Source organism: Trichosurus vulpecula, chromosome 4, assembly GCF_011100635.1.
Source record: "Trichosurus vulpecula isolate mTriVul1 chromosome 4, mTriVul1.pri, whole genome shotgun sequence".
Lineage (NCBI taxonomy): Eukaryota > Metazoa > Chordata > Mammalia > Diprotodontia > Phalangeridae > Trichosurus > Trichosurus vulpecula.
The window spans coordinates 146779158-146794862 of NC_050576.1; the positions used below are offsets into that span (position 1 = coordinate 146779158).

The following is a 15705-nucleotide window of genomic DNA, read 5'->3' on the forward strand; positions in this document are numbered from 1 at the left end:
GTGTCAATTTGGAGGAAGGTCACTAGTAATTTTTACCAATGATTTGTATAGATGTGTCGATAGTGACTTAACAAATACGCAGACTGCACAAAACTGGAAAGGATAGCTAACCTGGTAGATAACAGAATTGAAAAAGATCCAACACATAAAATCTAATGAAATGAAATTTAGGGTAGGGACTAGTGATTTCATTGATTCCTTTTAGGAATGCCCAAGTGAGGAAATAGCCTCTGCTGATATAGGTCTACATGGACCTTCTCTTGGAGTCTCAGAGACTTGCCTCAACCACTGTGAGGTTACCTGACTGACCAATGGTCACATGGCCAATATCTGGCTGAGTAAAGAGGAAAGACAGATTCAGATCTTCTGGCCTTAAGGCTAGTTCTTTATCAATTAAATAAGGGCTGTCCAAAATGTGGCCTACAGTGTAATTTATGCAGCCAGCCTACAGGCATAGAAATTTACATAAATGTTTTAATAAACAAAGCCAAGCTACGGCAGAGCTCTCACTAAAATGACAAATCAAAATATGTTGTCTATTGTTTCAATAAAAACCTAAGGTTGGACAGCCCTGCATTAAATCATGATAAAATGGAATAGATATAAATGTAAAATCATATACTAAACAAATTCTACTTCACCAATAAAGGATGGGAGAGGCACAGTTAAATGATGTTCTTGAAAAAAATATATAAGGAAGTTGTATGTCTAACAAGCAGTGTTGACAGGACAACATGCTAGCCAAAAAGCTAGTGTGCTCCCACACTGCAGGGTCCAAAATACAGGAAGAATCTCTTTGTGTAAGATCAGAGCTGAAACATGATGGATAGTTAGTTCTGGTCACTAAATTTTAAGAAAGGTGAAGAAAACCTGGATGATGTCCACATGGTGGGAAAGAGTCTTGAGCTATGCCACACCTTGATCAGTTGAAAAAACTGGAAATACTTAACTTGAAAAAGAGAAGATATGAGGAACAACATGAGCCACCTTTTGTGTATTTTAAGTGCTACTAAGTGAAGGAGGATTAGACCTGTTTAGGTCCAGACTAACAGAACTCAGAGGAATCGATAGAAGTTGCATAGAGAAAAGCTTTAAAGTAAGGAAAAAACTGAACATTTAAAATTGAACACAGGCCACCTAGATTAGCCATGGTTTCTACCTCACTAGAAGTTTTCAAGCAAAGATGACCCTTGGGGATTTGTAGAGGAGATTCTTGATCAGGCATGATTCAGGCACCAGCAGTTTTCTCTATAGGACAATCTGAGAAACTCAATACATTTCTTGATGGACATTTTCACACAAGTTACAAATGTATTTACTCCTGTGCCACAAGTAAATAATTATGTTTTCCAAGTATCAGGAAAAACACTTCAGTTCTTGATTTAACACAAAACTGTTATATACCATGTGGGGGCTAAATTCAGAGTAATCCAAGCAGAAGTTAATGCATACCACTTTTACCTCTGCCTTTTCTACTTAATGATTAATGAAATAAAGGTTTGAGATGGCCTAATCAATAGTTGAGGCTCAAATGAATCTGAGATGATAATTGATGCCTTTTAGAAAGTTATGTAAGTAAACTAATTCTGGTTAAAAAAAAAACACTGCTTAAACCATAGGTAAAATCTTATTACAAAGCATACAAAAGATTACAAAATTCTACAGGCTATGATGTTTTGTTTTTTTTTCAGAGTCCCTAGCCAATGCTTGGCTCTTAGTTTGAACTGGTTACAGTAAATGCTATACCCCAAGTAACTGTGCAGATTCCTGTCCATTGCTCCCCTGCTTACACTAAAAATAAAAGGGCTAAACTACAAAACTTACTGCCCTGCACTTCATCCCCTTACAGTTACCAAATAAAATTCACTGATTCAAACTATCATGTGAAAGCATTTTGTATGTGCATGCTCTCTCCTCATTTCTCAAATTATTTCTATGCTTATTCACAAAGAAGTACACAGCTGTTTTATTTCTGCTCCACACAAGGAGAGTAGCAGCTAGTAATATATTAACAGGGCCATTAAAACAAAGCTGCTAGGATAGGTACAAGAGGCAACTGACATGTAACAGGCATAACTTGCAAATGGAATACTCTGATTTTTTTGTTTCTACTTTGGTAATGAAGTATGGTGAAGTAGGGGAGTCAGAAAGGCCTAGGTTCAATTCCTGCTTCTGACATATACTAACTAGATGACCATGGGCAAGTCACCTATCCTCTCTCAATGTTCCAGGCAACTTTGAGACTCTAAATTACAGATAAATTAGGGAATATCAAGAGAATTTCCACAACAAGTTCCCAAAGTTAGTAAAGTGATTAAAGATTTCAGAATTATTGAACACTGAAGTTCCCTTTTTTCCCCAGTGAAAAAAACCCCCATAGGAACTAGATGTCATTACTGATAATCCCATGAGTGCAAACACAGTGATTCCTTTTTTTTTCTAAAGGGAAAACTCTAAGGTCCTCAGTGCTAATGGCAATAACATCAAAGGAGATGACCTGGTTTTCTACTTACCCAATACTACTATGGCCCATGCTGTCAACATTTAGCTCTGAAAACAGAATAATGAATCAAAATACCTACTCTTTGATTTTTTGGGAGAAGCAGATTTTGGAGTATTAGTTTAAAAAAATGAAAGAAGGAATATTGGTAAATTAACAGATGACTGATAAATTCTTACTGATGAGCACAGCAACCAGTAATGCTATCTATCATAAGCTTGTTTTATTAAATAAATGAACAAATGTAAAAGATCAGTGAGTCCTCTCTACCTGAGGAGTAGAAAGGGAAAAGTGGTTTTGCTGACCTGAATTTCATTTCTGCTTTTTCAATCATCATTCCAAATTTGACCTTTGTTTAAATATTTATCTAAATCAAAATTTAAATTTCAGATTCCACAGTATCTGAATTGAGTTTTTAGCTTGTTTCCATTTGAGTCAAGTCTGAGTTAAATCATCTAGTTCAAATTTGTTCAGAAAGGTATTTATTTTCTGAATAAACAATCATTCTGAAATGAGCATTGGGTTTGAAGTCAAGAGAAACGTAGTTCATTTCCCAGTTATTACCCTTGCCACAACTACAATCTTGGATTAGTCACTTAACCTCTCTGGTCCTCAGTTTCCCCATCTGTAAAATGAGGGATTTGGACTAAATGGCCTATCAAGTAACAGACCCCAAAGCTGGACTGCAAATAGAGGAGGAAAATAATTGCTTGTTGGTCTTACACCTAAGAAAAAGTTGGTATGGTTATTACCCTCCAAGTATTCGTATTTATAGAGTATCTGTATATAGAACATTGTACCCAAGCACTATGGGGAAAACAGACAGTCCCTGCTCTTTGGGATACAAAAAGAGGCCATTTCTTGCCTCATTTCTTACCTAGCCTTAATCACTGAATGGGCATTGCCTCAGACAAAATGAGAACTGGGAAAGACCTTAGTTTAAAAAGGCCAAGGTCTCCCACTGCATCTGGGGCCGTCTCCAGTCGTCCTGATCTATATATCTTGCCATTGGACCCAGATGGCTCCAGAGGAGAAAGTGAGGCTGGTGACTTTGCACAGCCCTGCCTCACTTAAATCCAATTCACTTGCAAGTCATGACATCATCTTCTTGATGTCACTGGTCCTCTTCAAGAACAAAGGACAAACAACAACAGCAGCTAACAATTTTTAAAAAGGCACTGCAATAAATGGAGAAGGGCTATGCAAATCTATGGTTGTGAATATCATTTAAAAACTAAAAAACAAAACTACATTTTTAAAAATTAAAATGTGGCATCTCCCTTATATGTCTACATTTAAAAGAATGAATTGTGAGTAAATATTTTTAAACTTTAACACTTCAAAATATTTGTAATTTCAATGTGTGGACTCCTTTCATTAACAGAGGTGCAACTTTTCCAAACAATTTGTTTCACAAGTTACCATTCCCAAAAATGATAGTTGCCCTGTGACAAACCTAGTGCTATGCCTCTTAGCTCTTAGCTAGGCTGGTCTTCAGGACAAATATTGCTAGGCCCCTACACCAAGCCTCTGGTAGGACTCACAGTTCCCTCTATAAGGCAGGGTCACCTGTAGGATGCATTGAAATAGTAAATGGTGGGCTGCTGATACTTTGGGAAGGGAAGTAATATTAATGTGACTTACTTTCTCTGGTGCTTCCTTATATTATAAAAGGTCTATGAAGATCTGAAAACTTTCAAGTCCATCTTTTCACAAGAATCTGATCTGTTTTAGAAAGCTTCCACCATCCCTGCCCAGGAACAGCAAGTAGAGGTCAGAAACTGCTCAAGTATGCTCTTACCTGGTAGTTGCTTCACTAGGACTTTTTGATCGGGTTGATTAAGACATTTTATCGTTAGTGCTTTAAGGGAAAAGAGAAATATTACTTAATGAAAATCTGCTGCAGCGTTTCTTTTACTATGTTTGCAATTATGGCTACCATTAGCTCCCTGCTTCAGTACTTAATTCAGAACAGTTATTGACATAATATTTGGCCCTAAATACTCTGTAGCCTCCTCAGAACTAAGAGGCAATACTATTCTAGTGTCAGTTTCCAACCAATTCTATCACTTCTCTAATCCTCTCTCAAATTGCATCTTCGGAAACATTCGAAAGTAGGAAATTACTAATTTCTAGAGAATCCTAATCCACTTTGCTATCCAGACCCTATTTCAATTTAAAATGAAATTTGAAGCAGAATAGTTACAAAAGGCTGAATCTGTATAGCAGTTTAACTCGTACATCCTAAATGTTAAAATTCATGATCATTAAGCATTTCTTTAAACATCAAGGTACTTCCGTTAATACATAAAATCTGTTTAAGGCCATCTCTGTAACCTCCATCAGCCAAGCAACTTGCGGTTTTCTTTCTGCTCATAAGAACTTGAAGACAAATATTTGTTTTTTAGATTCTGAATCCTTACTTAGCAATTGATTTTTCAGCATAAATGGCTGTTGTGGTTTCAGTTCCTCATCTTCAGGCGCACCATATTCTGTTTATAAAAAAAGAAGGATAGTAACATGTCATCTAAATGAACAAGGAACCCAAAGAGAAAGTAAGAAAATAAAATTTGACAGATAAATGTGCCCAAAACAGCCCTTTTCCTTCCCAGACTAAGAAATGTCTTGCTATACCAGGGCAATGGTTTGTATGCTAGTCAGAGCCCTGAGATTTGGTGGCAGTTTGGTTTGTTGTTTTTTACATTACTAAGCGGGGTTTCAGTCACAACTTTCACTTTCCCGTCAAGTATGTTTCAGCTCTGGTAACACTTCCTTTCATTTTAGAGGTCAGAAAGAAAAATCTGGCATCAGTCAGGCTTCTCTGGGTGCAGCTATTAGACTACGTTTCTCTCTGCTTCACTTCAACCAACTACCTCATGCACCAGAAAAGGGAGCATAAATGCTGGGGGGAGGCCAAGATTCTTTCAACTGCCCAAGCTTCTTGTGGGCCAGCTGTTTGAAGAACTTTTGGCATATACTCAAAGTACCTGGCCTTTGTCTTTAGAACTGCTACCAGCAATATAGATCCATAGCTACAGGGTTTCCTTAGAAAACACTCAAATCACCTAAGGCACCTAGCAAAATGGGTCATCTAATGTAATGACTTGTATGCCATTCCCACAAGCAGCACCCACAGAGATAATGTTAGAGCCTGAAGCATTTATGCAGTAGATTGCTTCCCTGCATTAAAAATGTATAAAAATGAAAGTCATGGAAAAGCAAAATTTGAAAGAGTAATATAGGTTAAAATGAAGTGAAAAGTATAATCAGGAACAAAGAAGCACTGAAGAGCAACCACACATTCCTTAGGAAAAGAGCTAGGGTTTAAAACTCTCACAAAGTGTTAAAATTGTGCACCATGCATCTGGATGGGCCAAAGCACTCTGGGACCATGAATATATACACTAGATTAGTCAAAGCTCAAATTTCCTACCCCTCTCTCAATTGAAATTACTCTCTCCAAAATTACCAATAACCTCTTAATGGACAAATCTGATGGCCTTTTCTCAATCCTTTTCCTTCTTAACCTCTTTGCAGAATATATCACTGTTGTCCACTCTCCCCCAGATGCTCTCCCTCTATGGGTTTTTGGGACACTGCTTTCTTGTTTGTTCTGCCTTAGCAATTCCTCTCCTTTTCAGCGTCTTTTTCAGAGTCACCACCCAGAGCACATCCTGTAAGTGAAGATGTGCGCCAAGATGTATCCTGGGCCCTGTCTTCTTTTTCTATACTCTCAGTGACCTCATCAGCTCCTATGGGTTTAATGATCACCTCTATGCAAATGAGTCCCAGCTCTGGTCTCTGCCAAGCTCCAGTCCCCCATCACAAAGTGCCTACTGAACATTTCCAACTGGATATCCTGCAGGTATCTCAAACTCCACAGGTTCATTATCAATCTCCCAAAACCCATTCCTCTTCCAAAATTCTTTCTGTTGAAGACACCGTCATCTTTCCAGTCATCCAGGTTTGTAACCCTTGTATCATCCTCAACTCAATCTGATTCATTCTATGTATCCACTGCCTCCTAATCTTGTTTCTGTCTCTACAGCTTCTCTTGTTATCTGTCCCTTCTCTCTACCTAAGTATAGCCTCCTAATTGATCTCCTTCCCCTAGGTTTCCCCCTACTTCATTCCCCATCTAGCTCTCTGCTGTCTGAATCAATGGTTTCCGTCTTCCACCTTCTGTGTGGACAGTCTCGTATACTCTGTGATACAGAACCACACAGGCATGTTGGCAGTTGTCATCTACACTGTTATAATAACAGTGCTGGTACACAGTAGGCATGCAAATGCTTGCTGACTGATGCTTACGTTGTACTTACTAAGACACAATAACTGATATCTGGGATGGGCTGTAATAAATTCATCATTTGGCTTGTTTTTATCTGGATCCTGATGTCCACCAGCTTTTTTCCATTCGTTCCCAAATGTCTTACGGTAATCAAGCTCAGCTCCTTGCCTTTCATCAGGAAGAATCTGTATTGAAGAGGAATGAAAAAGGAGTCTGTCAAAAGTAGCCTTCATCCCTAGGGAGTTTTGGGGGCTAAGAAATGCTAACTCCAACTGCTAATCCTCTTTTCTCAAATCACGCTCTGATGTCATTATGCACAAATAACTGACAAAGAATAAGAGAAGTTAACAATCTTACCATTCAACATTAGTTCACATCCTTTTAAACATCCTATCATAGGATCATAGAGCTAGAGGGACCTTGGAGGCTGTCTGGTCCAATCACTCATTGTTAAACGAGGAAGCTGAGGCCTGGGATAGTTAAGTGACTCACGTTAACAAGTAAATGAAGTGGATTCAAACCCAGGTCCCTCCAGTCTAAAACCTTTTCCAATGCCTCACAGATCTCTCAATCTGTAGATAGTAAAACTGTTTAGTCTGAAGGAAATTCAGCTATACTTCAGGGGTTTATGTCTTTAAAAAAAATAAATCTTCTATTTTGCCTTTTGTTTTCACCCCATAGTTGTTCCCCTTAAATTTCTCCCCACTTGACCTTTAGACTCTTTCTTGTAACAAAGAAAAATACATAAGCAAAGCCAACTAAGAGTGATCTCTTCTCAAAGCATTTGCTGTATCCCACCGTTCTGGTCTTTCGCCTCCCTCTATGGAGAGAAGTGAGGTAAATTTTATTATCCCTGCAATTGTTCATTAGAGTTTGGCAGAGTTTGACTGTCTTTTCGGTGCTATGATTTACACTGCTAAAGTCACTGTGAATACTGTTCTATTGGTTCTGCTTTCTTCATTCTATACCATTTTATACATCTTCCCATTTTTTCTTCTGAATTCTTCACTTACTACAATGCAATAACATTCTGTTACATTCACCTATCACAAATTATTCCCAATAAGTGGGAAGCCATTTTGTTTCAAGTTGTTTGTTTCCATAGAGTCCTACTGTGAATATTCTGTGTTATACAGAACCTTCCTTTCCCTTACTGACCTCTGGGGTATATGCACAGTAGTGGGATCACTGGGTTGAAGAATATACACACTTTGATGTGTTTTTCTCATTTAACTCCAAATTATTTACTGAAACAGTTAAACCAATTCATAGTTCTTCTGCAGTGATGGGTGAACTGGTGTGTCTTCTTTCTATAATCCCCCCACCATTGATATTTTTCCATTTTTCACCATTTCTGCCACTTTCATAGGTAAGAGGTGCAACTTCAGAGATATTTAATATACTTTCTCCTACTCTTGATAATTTGGAGCATTTTCTCAAATGATTGTTGAATATTTGCATTTTTTCTGAAAATTACTCAAATCCTTTGACTCTGCTGGGCAATGGCCCAAGATATTATATATTTATTTTGATCTCTTATTCACCTTGGATGTCAAACGTTTATCATAAATATTTGATGCAAGGATTTTTTTTGCCAACTGTTTGTTTTCTTATCCTAGCTGTAAGGATTTTGTTTATGCAAATAAATACCTGTCATTTTATGTAAATCATCTGTTTTGGCTATTTTTCCTTTTTTAAACCTATTTTATCTCAAAAATATATTTAATATTTTATTTTCCCTCAAATTACACATAAAACATTTTTTAACATTTATTTTGAAAAAATTCTAGTTCCAAATTCTCTCCCTCTCTCTCCTTCCCCGTCTTTGAAGAAAGCAATTTGATATAGGTTATAAATGTGCAGTCATGCAAAACAGATTTCTAGATTACTCATGTTGTAAAGAATACACAGACAAAAAAGAAACAAGAAAAAGAAAGTTTAAAAAAAAGTATGCTTTGATCTGCATTCAGACTTTTATCAGTACTTTTTCTGAAGGCATTATCCTGACTATGGCTCCATGATATTTTAATTGTTTCTTCCTGGCTACTTGCAATATTTTTCTCCTTGACCTAGGAGCTCTGGAATTAGGCTATAATATTCCTAGGAGTTTTCATTTGGGGCTCTCTTTCAAGAGGTGACTGGTAGAGTCTTTAATTTCTACTTTACCCTCTGATTCTAAAATATCAGGGCAGTTTTCCTTGATAATTTCTTGAAAGATGATGTCAAGGCTCCTTTTTGATCATTACTTTCAGATAGTCCAATAATTCTGATATCTCTCAATTTATTTTCCTTCCAGGTCAGTTATTTTTCCAATGAGATATTTCACATTTTCATCTTTTTTTTCATCCTTTTGATTTAGCTTGATAGTTTCTTGATGTCTCAAGCAGCCATAAGCTTCCACTTGCCCAGTTCTGATTTTTGAGGAATTGTTTTCTTCAGTAAGCTTTTATACCTCCTTTTCCATTTGGCCAGTTCTACTTTTTTTTGGGGGGGGGGGAGGCAGGGCAATTGGGGTTAAGTGACTTGCCCAAGGTCACACAGCTAGTAAGTGTGTCAAGTGTCTGAGGCCAGATTTGAACTCAGGTCCCCCTGACTCCAGGGCCAGTGCTCTACTCACTGCACCACCTAGCTGCCCCCTAGTTCTACTTTTTTAAGGAGTACCTTTCTTCAGTGAATTTTTATACCTATTTTTCAATTTGTCCAATTCTGCTTTTTAAGGAATTCATCTCTTCAGTGGATTTTTGTACCTCTTTTACCATTTGACCTATTCTGGTTTTTAAGGTGTTATATTCTAAAGCATTTTTTTTTGTGTTCCCTTTACCAAACTGTTGGTTCTTTTTTCATTATTTTCTTGCATCACTCTTATTTCTTTTCCCATTTCCCTCTACCTCTGTTATTTGATTTTTAAAATCTTTTTTGAGATCTTCCAGCAATTCTATTTGGGACCTTAGACCAATTCACATTTTTCTTTGAGGCTTTTGCATATAGCAGTTTTGATTTTGTTATCTTCTTCTGAGTTTGTGTTTTGATCTTCCCTGTCACCACAGTAACTTTGTGGTCAGGTTCTTCTTCTTTTTTGTTGTTATTAGACACTTGCTGATTTTCCCAGCCTATTTCTTGACTTTTAAATCTATGTTAAAGTGAAGCTCTGCTCCTGGAGTAGATGGGGCCCTGTCCCAAGTTTCAGGCGTTTCTTGCTGCTATTCTCAGAGCTAGCTCTGGGGCTCTAGAAGTTTTCAGTTCTTTCAAGGTGGTATGACCTAAGGAAAAATGTGGTCACTGCTCTCCTGGCCTTTGCTCTGGTCTGTGAGCAACCACAAATACTCTTTTATACCCTGGAACTGGGACCAGAGTCCCCGCTCCCCTGCAGCCACAAGACTGCATGCTGGTGTTCCTCCTCAGCCTGGGACTGCCACCCAAGACTTCAATCTGGATCCACATACGGGCAATGCAACAGATTCTTGCCCAAGTGATAGCAAAGGGACCCCTGTAATCTCCTTCTGACCAGTTGTCCAACCCCTTTACCATCTGTGGGCTAAGAGATCCAGAAGCTGCTACTCCTGCTGCAGCTGATTCAGTCAACCCCAAGGCCAGGGGCTGATTGGCTGGGCATGGCCTGTGCTGTCACAGGCAGCACTTGAGTCAGCTCTACTTTCACCTCAGTGTGATAGACCTTTCCTGCCAATCTTCTAAGTTGTCTTGGGCTGGAAAATTGTTTCATCGCATCCTTTTGTGGGCTCTGCTCCTCCAGAATTTGTTTTGAGGCAATACATACAGTTCTTTGGGGTGGAATTTAGGAGAGTTCAAGCAAGTCCCTGCCTTTTCTCTGCCATCCTGGCTCTGTCCCACCCCCCACCTTGTTTTATCTTTTACAATCTCCTCTCTCTATTACTTGCTTAGTTAAGAATTCTCCTCTCCCAAGTAAATATCTAAATGGTCCCTCTTGCCATTTTCCTTCACTTTTTTTTAAATAAAGACTCTTTTAGACTGAATAACCATTTGAACAATTTGATTCCTTCTAAATCACACATTTAGAGCTAAAAGGAGCCTTAGTGTTCAATCTCTTCATTTAATAGATGAGGAAACTGAGTCACAGAGAAAGTAAATATTTGCCCAAAACCACACAGGCAGTAAGTGCAATCTGAATGAAGATTCTCTATTTCTAGGATTCCCTGCGGAAACTGGGCCTCAATTTCCACATCTGTAAATAAGAGGATTGACCTAGATGGCATCCAGAGTGTCTACAGCTCTGCATCTATTATCTTATTATAAAATGTGGAAATAAAGGGCTCTTACCACTAGACCATGCCAGTACTAGTCTAAACCAAATTTCCTCCAAAACTGCTTTTCAGTTTTCTGAACAGATCTTACTGAAAAGGCTTTTCCCTACTAATCTGTGTTCAAACACTTAACTGTTACTATATATTCACTTGCTTCTAGATCTATCTAATCTGTTCTACTGATCTAGTTTTCTATTTTTTAATCAATACCAAATATTTTTGAGGATTACCACTTTATAATGTAGCCTGGTTGTCTTTTTAAGGTCCTTCACAACCAGCCTCAATATACTTTAGTTTCATTACTCCCATTGCAACTCTACAATCCAGCCAAACTGTCCCTACTTTTCCTCATAAGGCATTCTACCTCATGTCCCTCAAACCTGGAATGTATACCCTACTCAATTCTGCCTTGCAGAATCCCCTTACTTAACTTCAATATTCAACTCAAGCTCTACCTTCAGCATGAATCCCTTTTTTGATCCCCTCCCCCAATTGCTAGAGCTCTCCCCTTCCTTAACTACTTTATACTTATTTTATGTTTATTCTATACAGCTGCATGTCTACAATAGGTGCCTTCACATCCTTTCCTCTCACTCTTGTTAACTCTCTACAATTTGGTTTCTGCTCTCATCATTCAACCAAAATAGTACTCTTCAAAGTTACAAATATCTCTTAATTGCGAAGTCCAATGGCCTTTTCTCAATCTTAATCCTTAAGCTGTCTCTAGCCTGTGACACTTGTACAGACCACTCTTTTCCTTGATACTCTCCAGTATACTGTTCTACCTATCTGATTATTCCTTCTTGGTCAGAAGGAGATTACAGGGGTCCCTTTGCTGGATCTTTGACCAGATCTCACTAATACAGGGATTTGTCCCAGGCCCTCTTCTCTTCCCCCTCTATACTATTTCACTTGGTGATCTTTTCACTCCCATAGATTCAGTTATCCTGATACTGATGATTCTCAAATCTATTTATCCAGCTCTAATCTCTGACCTCTAGGCTCACATCTCCAAGACATATCAGACATCTCAACCTAGATGTCCCATTTATATCTTAAACTCAGCATGGTCAAACCTGAACTCCATCTTTCCCCCAAAACCCTCCCTTCCTCTTCCTAACTTCCCTCTTACTATCAAGGTTATCACTATCCTCTCAGTCACCCAGGCTAGAAACGTTGATGTCATCATCTATTCCTTACTTTCTCTCAACTCACATGCCCAATCTGTTGGCAAGGCCTGCTGATTTTACCTTTGTAACATCTCTTGCATATGCCCCTTCTCTCCTCTGCCACTGCCACCACCCTGCTGAAAATCCTAATCACCTCTTATCTGAACTACTGCAATAGCCTACGGGTTGGTCTGCCTGCCACAAGTCTCTCCCCACTCTGGTCTATCCTCCACTCAGCTGCCAAATTGATCTTAAAGCGAAAATGTGACCATATTACCCCTTTACTCAATACTAACACCTCCAGGATCAAAGATAAAATCCTCTATTATGCATTCAAAGCCCTTCATATAACCTGGCCCTCCCTTACTATTTCAGTCTTCTTACACTTTACACCCCAGTCCCCAAACAGTCCAGTGACACTGGCCTTCTTTCTATCCTTCATACAAGGCATTCCCATCTCCAGTCTTTGGGCATTTTCACTAGTTATGCCTCATGCCTGGAATTCTATCCCTCCTTATCTCCACTTTCTAGCTTTCCTGGCTTCGTTGTAGGCCCAGCTAAAATGTACAGACAAGAGATGGATAGACTGATAGACAGAGACAGACAGATAGATAGATGGATGGATAAAGGTACATAGTTAAGGACTCTTAAGGGGTTCCCTAAACTTGTCTTTTTGAGTTACCACATATAGATATAGATAGGAAAAATTGGAGATAATCAAAAAAGGAAACAAATTAGCACTAAGGGATACCAAGAAAGGCTTCTTTGCAGAAGGTAGGATTTTAGCTGGGATTTGAAGGAAGCCAGAGAAGCCAAGAGGAGAACATGAAGGGAGGGCACATTCCAGACATGGGAGACAGCCAGTGAAAAGGCCCAATTAAGAAATGGAGTGTCTAGTTTGATGAACAGCTGGTGTCACTGGATTGCTGAATACATGGAGGCAGGGTGTAAGATTGGAAATGTAGAGGGAAAGGATATATTACGAAGTTCTCTGAATGAGAATCAGAGGATTTTATATTTGATCCTGGAGATGATAAGCAACTAACTGAATATTACTGAGTAGAGAAGTATCATACCCAAAATTTAGGAAGATCACTTTGATAACCGTAAAGGATGGAAAGAAGGGAAAAGACTCATTGCAGGCAGACCCACCAGCAGGCTATTGATGGTAGTATCCTCAGTAGTAAAAGGGAAGTTCAGAAATGGGAAGAGTGGGGGAAAGATAATGAGTTTAGTTTTGGACATGTTAAGTTTAAAATGTCTAAAGGACATCCAATTCAGGATATCTAATAGGCAACTGGAGATGTGAAACAACAGGTCATCCAGAGATAAGGGCTGGATAAACATATCTGAGAATCATCAGCATAAAAATGAAAATTTAATCTATGGGAGCTGATAACATCAAGTGAAATAGCATAGAGTAGTGGTTGGGGGCTACTAAACCATACATAAGGAACCCTGCAGGCCTCATACTGACCTAGAAAGCTACAAGATAATATTACTGATGTAGTGCTGTATTTTTATTTACTTTATTAGATACTTTCAATTATATTTTAATCTGGTTCAGGCCATACCTGGGAGTGTTGAGGGCCAAAAGTAGCACAGGCCAAGTGTTTGACACCTTTGGTGTAGAACAATAGGCTTAAATAAGAGGAAGTTTAACAAAGTAAAATGTTAAGTCTTGAACTGAATTTCAGAAGCTGAACTGCACAATTATAGGATAGGGCTCAAGAGCAGTTAATAAGAAAATTAACTAAAGTTTAGTTGACTCTTAAAGTAGAATGTGATGAAGCTGTTTAAAAAAACTTAAAAAAACTAATGTGGTTTTATGCTGCATTAAATGTCATTTGTCTCATAATAAAGGAGGAACAAACTCCATATGGTCAGATAATACATGGCATTACCAGTTTTGGATGCCACATTTTAAGAGGTTCAATGAAAAACTTCAATTGTATCCAGAGCAAGGTGACCACGATAATGTCACAGAAAGAATAATTTTAAAAAACTAAAGATTTGGAGCCTGAGGCAATGATGGCTGGAGAAACATGAGAGTTGTCTTTAAATATCTCATGGGCTTTCATTTGGAAGAGGCAATTAGATTTATTCTATGTATTCTGTATAATACCAATGGACAGAACTAGAGACAATTAGGCAGAAGTTATAGGAAGGCCAATATGAAGTAGGACTTTTGGTGTTGATACTTTCTCTTTTCTGGGTCTTCAGTAGGGGAGGCTGTTGTGGAGACAAGGGCTCCAGCACCTACTGAAGCAGTTGCCATCAAATCTCTATAAAGGTTGATTCTCTGAACGATGTTAGCAGGGAGCTAGACTGGGTGCAGGGCCAGTGGTCTAAGACAGGGAAAAGGATGGTTATTCCTAGAGCTCTTGGACTCAGGTTTCTAGGCTGTCCCCTTCAGGGTCTGAGGCGAGGCAGTAGTTGCAGTAGTTTAACTTAACAAGCGCATGATGCCTCCTGCCTCTCCCTCAGGATCCCTTACTTCTTCAGCTAAACTGGCTTGTCTGCCTTGTTGGTGGCAGTTGCTCATGAGCTGGTGGGGATGACTAGCTCCATCTCCACACAGGTTACTCCTCTGAAGACTAGCTATAGGGACCGGGCTGAAAGTAGGGTTTTGTAGAAATAGTCGAATGTTCCAGCCTATCAAGATCTTTTTGTATCCTGACTGTAATCCAGATTTGTCTCATCTACAAATGTGATTAAGCATGCCTTCTATGCCTTTATCCAAGCCACTGATAAAAATTCAGTTGTCATTCAGTCATTTTTCAATTGGGTCAGACTTTTCATGACCCTAGGATTTTCTAGGCAAAGATACTAGAGTGATTTGCCATTTCCTTTTCTCCAGCTCATTTTACACATGAGAAAACTGAGGCAAACAGGGTTAAGTGACTTGCCCAGGGTCACTCAACTAGTACATGTCTCTGACCAGATTTGAACTCAGGAAGAAGAATCTTCCTGAATCTAGGCCCAGCACTCTATCCACTGTGCCACCTAGCTATTTAAAATATTAAACATCATAAGGATAAGCAAAGATCCCTTGGGTACTCCACTGGAGACCTCGAGTTGATATAAAGTCATTAAAGACTTCTATATGGGTACAGTCAATGAGACAGTTCCAAATCCACCAAAGTGTATTATCATCTAACACACACATCTCCATCTGTTCCACAAGAACAGGATAATGAAATGTCAAGTGCTTTGTGCTAAAACAGAGATAATCTACGCTTGCTACATTCCACTAGTCTGTCAGTTTAGTAACTCTGTTTAAAAGGAAATGAGATTATTCTGGCATGACCCGTTCTTGATGAGTCCACCCACGGAAGCTCTGTGATCACTATTTCATTTTCTCTTTAATAATATGTTCAAAAATTGTGTCAGGAATTGAAGTCTCGTTTTTCAGCTTAAATTTTTCAGATTCTATTCTTTTCCCTAGCCCCCTATTTTTAAAGT

General features: G+C 38.7%; 1 protein-coding gene across 1 annotated transcript in view; it reads right to left on the minus strand.

The window, feature by feature from the left end:
• The window catches only part of TBCE (tubulin folding cofactor E), a 79231-nt gene that overhangs the window by 2815 nt on the left and 60711 nt on the right, over window positions 1-15705 (minus strand). The window contains exons 13-15 of the mRNA XM_036754522.1: window positions 6823-6976; window positions 4924-4992; window positions 4302-4361 (exon numbers count right to left, since the gene is read on the minus strand). Coding sequence (XP_036610417.1) covers window positions 4302-4361; window positions 4924-4992; window positions 6823-6976 — 283 coding nt within the window. The remainder of the gene's footprint in view (window positions 1-4301; window positions 4362-4923; window positions 4993-6822; window positions 6977-15705) is intronic.